The following is a 6,000-nucleotide window of genomic DNA, read 5'->3' as shown; positions in this document are numbered from 1 at the left end:
AGGGAGGGGAAGAGATGGAGGGGAGGGAAGAGATGGAGGGGAGGGAAGAGATGGAGGGGAGGGGAAGAGATGGAGGGGAGGGGAAGAGATGGAGGGGAAGAGGAGGGGTAGGGGAAGAGGAGGGGTAGGGGAAGACGGGGAGGGGAGGAGAGGGAGAGGAGGAGAGAGGAGGAGAGGAGGAGAGGGAGAGGAGGGAGGGAGGAGGGAGGGAGGAGGGAGGGAGGAGAGGGAGGGAGGAGGGGGAGGGAGGAGAGGGAGGGGAGGAGAGGAAGAGGAGGGAGGAGGGGAGGAGGGAGAGAGAGGAGTGGGGCGAGGTGGGGAGGGGAGGAGTGGGGCGAGGTGGGGAGGGGAGGAGTGGGCGAGGTGGGGAGGGGAGGAGAGGAGTGGGGCGAGGTGGGGAGGGGAGGAGAGGAGTGGGGCGAAAGGTGGGGAGGGGCAACGTGTGAAAGGGAAACCGGAATGTAATGACGTATAATCAAGTGCGGGCGGAGGTAGGGAATTAGGGGTGGAGGTGGAGGGGTGGTTTGAACAGCGAGAAGTATACACACGCAGAGAGACCGTAAAGGAAAGTTGAGACAGAAGTCGACGCGGGAGGGACAGAGGAGACGAACCTGCTCAAAAGAGCCAGACGACCTGGTTTTGCCGCTCGCATCCATCATGGCAAGGATTCTCGTGTTGTTGATCTCTGCCTTCGCCGTCCTGGGATCTTCGGTGAGCACGTGCGCGGTATCCGGTTCATTAACTCCATCACTGCCTCGACTCGCTCCCATCGACTACTTTACACTTTCATATGAACTCTTCCTCATGTCCATGTGCATCTATCTCCAGGGTCTTTTATGTTTCCATATTTCAAATGGAGAAACAGGTTGGTTTGAGGTTGGTTTGAGGTTTGTTTGAGGTTTGTTTATTCCCTCTTTATGGTAGAATTGCACATTTATTAAAAGGTCTTTATCCCAATGTTATATCTGGTTAGTAAGGGCCAGTTATGTCTCATATCCCCCCCCGTTTAGGTTTTTAACAACCCTTACGTTCCCTTCCATCAGGCCCCGGTATGTGGCTCTGAAGACCGGGAAGGCTTTATACGTCCCTCTTGAAAGGATTGGAATTTGATCTTTCGACCCGAATTGTGTTTTTGGACGCAAATCGAAAGCATTATGAACGGACCAGTTGCAGGGGCGCGGGAGGACGCTGGGGAAGCTCGAATGGTGTATGGGAAGGGGGCGAGGGGGAGGGGGGTAGGCTGGAAGTCGAGGGGAGGAGGGGGTATTGAAAAGAAGAAAAAAAAAGGGGGGGCTTTGTAAGGTGGGGGTAAGGCAGGAAAGAGCGGCTTAGCAGGCTCTTTGAGCTTTTACACATTTTTAGCATTCACGGGGAGTTATGTTGGTTAAGCGCAGCACTTGTGCAGTCTTCTCATGCGCGTGCTCAGCGGGGACCGCGCACGGCGTCCTTAACATCCAGTACATCCCCAATTCCCCCAGCACCTCTCGCTGCAAATTGCGACCATCCTCGACTCCCTTTCTGGGTGGCCCCGATTAGCAGCATCTTTATTTTTTGCGCCTTTTTTTACTTTTACCGACATTTTTTTTTTCCTTTTTTTTTAAAGTGTCATTAAATTGTTTTTAAAGTGACGTGCACGTGTCGTCTAACTGAGATGAACCTCATCGTGGGTCTGCAGCCATCACTGAATTCCCTACTCAACTTTAATTAATTGTGTGTGTGTGTGTGTGTGTGTGTGTGTGTGTGTGTGTGTGTGTGTGTGTGTGTGTGTGTGTGTGTGTGTGTGTGTGTGTGTGTGTGTGTGTGTGTACACTTAATATATAAACCCAGACTTTGTGGCATAATGGCTAGAAGGTACGCCTTGCGTCTGGGAGGTCGGTGCTTCAAATCCTGGCCAGGTCTTACCAAAGACTTTAAAATGGTACGAGATGCCTCCTTGCTTGACTTTCAGCATTTAAAAGGATAGAGCCGCTGGGAAAGCAATGGCAAACCACCCATGATAACAATTATCCCAAGGAACTGTTTCGGCAGCCCCAACGCTCTGTAAAGAGTTTGGGCACATCAGATATATATATATATATATGTATAATTCACTAGTTCAGTATGCTGTTTTTCTGGATCGTGGGTGTATTTTTGTTGGCCCGAGGCTCAGCAGCTTTGGCGAATGAACAGGAATGAATTTATCCGTGCGGAACGTGCTGGCGTTTGTGAGCAACGCAGCAGGATGGGTCTTTAAGTCGAAGTCCATGGTTCGATTTCTAGGTTAATAGGTTTATAATCGTACGCTGCTGTACCACGTGCTGTGCTCTGAAAAAACTTGACATTTCGAATGCGTCCATTATTTACTTGGCCAATTTGTTCTACGGGTATATTGCCTCTCAATCAAGTTTACCTGCTTCTTGTGCCACACCTATTGGATTAGAAGATTTAAGGGTTTGGTTGGTACTGCCCTGTAGAAGGTACTGCCCTGTAGAAGCCAAAAATGCTCTAATTTATGTTAGAAAGGTTCAGTCAAAACAAGTGAGTACATTGATCAGCACTTCTTGGTGTTGTGTTAGCATCAGCTGCAATGCCCAAGGCGAAAAAAGAGCATTAGTGGATGAAGATGACCTATATGTACATCTTACATATGAAACGAGAACAACACTCTGTGGAGCGCGTACCGCTGCCCGGCTGTACAGTTAATGTTTTGTGTCTCTGGTAGGCCAGATCTGGATCCTGACCTGAACCAAAATCTAATTGGCTTTTTTTTTTTTGTATACAGAATCGAGGCTCGTGAAAGAGCTAACATTTATCACACAAACAAATCAAACGGACAAACAAACAAAGTATATAAAAAGGGGAGCGGTAGACAAGATGGGGAGAGAAGGGGAAGCACATAAACACAACATTTGAGAGCAGGGACATCGGGAATGTGTGCGACCTGTAGGAATATTTGGGGGACAGAGCCCAGAGAGAGCTGGAGGAGCAAGGCCGGAGAGGAGTCGGTAGAAGACAGAAAGACCACCAACCTGCCTGCGGTGAGTTAGTGAAAGGCCCCCGGAGGTAGCTTCATCACGGGAGATTCCAATGATTCTGAACGCTTTGGTTTCAACAGCGTGAAGACGAGCTAGGTGTGAGGCAGGAGCACCAGCCCAGAGGGGAGAGCAGTATTCCATTGAGCTGCGGATGAAAGCCTTGTATGTGGTGAGGAGCTCAGGTGTGCCAAGGAAGGACTTCGCACGACGGAGGATGCCCAGTCGGCGACTGGCTTTGGAGGACAGGCTTGTTCTTGTCTCCTAACCAACCCATCCTCCAAGTTTTGTCATAATCTGTCCACAACTTTTTAAGATATCATGCTGTATATCGTTTTTGGCCCAATCTCTCCATGGTGATTTTTTTTTTAAACCACGAAACACAAATTGATTTTTTAAAATTCCATATCCAGAACTTCACCAAAATCTAATTGATTCGTCTTTGTCGCACACCCAACCTGCACACCAAGTTTTGACCGAATCCGTCCATAACTTTTTGAAATATCCAGCTCACAGACAAACAAACAGACGGACGGGGGTAAAAACATGACCTTCGTCCACCTTCAGTGGCAGTAAAAATAATGGTGACATTTTTCCTTCCCTGTTCCTCCAACATTCAATAATCTCCTTTTTCTTTTCACCTCTTTGTAACTACCTTACTAAACCCTCTTCATTGTGATTCCTTCCCTAAATTTTCTTTAAATTGTTTTGTCAATGTGCCCCGCCTACCCTGCATCAAGTAGATTTCCCCCAATTTGAATTGCAGAATACAATCTATATATATAAAACACAGTGTGTGTGTGTGTGTGTGTGTGTGTGTGTGTGTGTGTGTGTGTGTGTGTGTGTGTGTGTGTGTGTGTGTGTGTGTGTGTGTGTGTGTGTGTGTGTGTGTGTGTGTGTGTGTAATGTTACCGATAGACTCCTAAACGGAGAGGCTCACGTACTTGATATTTGGCACAGACATGGCCATTGAGCCTGGGAAGGACATGGCCGACCTAAAAATTGATTTCATAATATTTTTAAACCATATTTTTACCTCAGCGCATTTCAGCGAGGAATATTATGCACGGAATCTGACTGGTCGCAGAGCAGCGCGCTGATTCGCTCAGAGCGATCACGTGATGTTCGTTGCCGACATTAACTCAGTTACGCGTTCGCACGTATTTCAGAGCGAAAAGCAATTGCCTTTTTTCACATTTCCGCGACGAACATTGCTATTCACACCACATAGGTTTTTTCCCTTTCATCTTTAGATCCATATTTTTTGCCATAACGTAGCGCATTATGGCTCTCTCGAGCTCGAGTTAGCCAATCACCTGGGAGCATGAGGCCACGTTGGCCACGCCCACGACACGACGCAGAGTTGCAATCGATCGCTCAGAGCGATCACGTGATGTTCCTTGCCGCGCGATTGCGTTTTTTCACATTTCAGCAAGGAACATTGCCATTCACACCACATAGGTTTTTTTTTCTTTCATCTTTAGATCCATTTTTTTTTCAGCGAGGAATATTATACACAGAATCTGAATCGGTGGCAGAGCAGCGCGCTGATTCGACGATTTGCGCGTCCTCCCCCCTCTCCCTCCCCTCCCCCCTCTCCCTCCCCTCCCCCCTCTCCTCCCCTCCCCCTCCCCCTCCCCTCCCCCCTCCCCCCTCCCCTCCCCCCTCTCCTCCCCTCCCCCCTCTCCTCCCCTCCCCCCTCCCCCTCCACCTCCCCTTCCCCCCCACGTTTATACACGGAATGCCGGGTACTTCCCCCCCCCTTCTCCCCATTACACCACCGAGTGTGGTCCTGCCTCGATGGTAACCAGCCCAAATTTGGCTCCGCCAGATTGGCATGTTCTCCACGAAGTTGTTCCTTAAGTTTGGAGAATATAAGATAATCTGATGGAGCCAAGTTTGGGCTGGTGATCCTTTGTGGTGGGACTTTGGGCCATCTCTTACACTCAGAATCGTATTGGTGCACCCAAGTACCCAACTCTCATCTAGAGTCGGTCATCCAAACTCTCATTTCCAATCAGTCATCCCAACTCTCATCTGGAGTCGGTCATCCCAACTCTCATCTCCAGTCAGTCATCCCAACTCTCATCTCCAGTCAGTTATCCCAACTCTCATCTCCAGTCAGTTATCCCAACTCTCATCTCCAGTCAGTTATCCCAACTCTCATCACCAGTCAGTTATCCCAACTCTCATCGAGATTCGGTCATCCCAACTCTCATTTGATTCGGTCATCCCAACACTCATCTAGTCGGTCATCCCAACACTCATCTAGTCAGTCATCCCAACTCTCATCTCCAGTCAGTCATCCCATCTCTCATCTCCAGTCGGTCATCCCAACTCTCATCTCCAGTCAGTCATCCCAACTCTCATCTCCAATCAGTCATCCCATCTCTCATCTCCAGTCGGTCATCCCGACTCTCATCTCCAGTCGGTCATCCCGACTCTCATCTCCAGTCGGTCATCCCGACTCTCATCTCCAGTCGGTCATCCCGACACATCTCCGGTCGGTCATCCCGACTCACATCTCCAGTCGGTCATCCCGACTCTCATCTCCAGTCGGTCATCCAGACTCATCTCGAGTCGGTCATCCCGACTCATCTCCAGTCGGTCATCCCGACTCATCTCCAGTCGGTCATCCCGACTCATCTCCAGTCGGTCATCCTGACTCATCTCCAGTCGGTCATCCCGACTCATCTCCAGTCGGTCATCCCGACTCATCTCCAGTCGGTCATCCCGACATCTCCAGTCGGTCATCCCGACTCATCTCCAGTCGGTCATCCCGACTCATCTCCAGTCGGTCATCCCGACTCATCTCCAGTCGGTCATCCCGACTCATCTCCAGTCGGTCATCCCGACTCTCCGAGATTCGGTCATCCCGACTCTCATCGAGATTCGGTCATCGCGACTCTCATCGAGATTCGGTCATCCCGACTCTCATCGAGATTCGGTCATCCCGACTCTCATCGAGATTCGGTCATCCCGACTCTCA

The 6,000-nt window shown here is 49.8% G+C and overlaps 1 protein-coding gene across 1 annotated transcript in view; it reads left to right on the top strand.

Annotated features, from left to right (window-relative positions):
- Positions 1–437: 437 nt before the first annotated feature.
- The window catches only part of LOC137432633 (syndecan-4), a 42,681-nt gene continuing 37,118 nt past the window's right edge, over positions 438–6,000 (top strand). The window contains exon 1 of the mRNA XM_078783438.1: positions 438–711. Within this exon, the coding sequence (XP_078639564.1) occupies positions 658–711 (54 nt within the window). The 5' untranslated portion in view covers positions 438–657. The remainder of the gene's footprint in view (positions 712–6,000) is intronic.

Source organism: Myxine glutinosa, chromosome 8 (genome assembly GCF_964187855.1).
Source record: "Myxine glutinosa chromosome 8, kmMyxGlut1.1, whole genome shotgun sequence".
Lineage (NCBI taxonomy): Eukaryota > Metazoa > Chordata > Myxini > Myxiniformes > Myxinidae > Myxine > Myxine glutinosa.
Note: the sequence above shows the minus strand (reverse complement) of the source record. Positions and strands in the feature narration are given on the sequence as shown.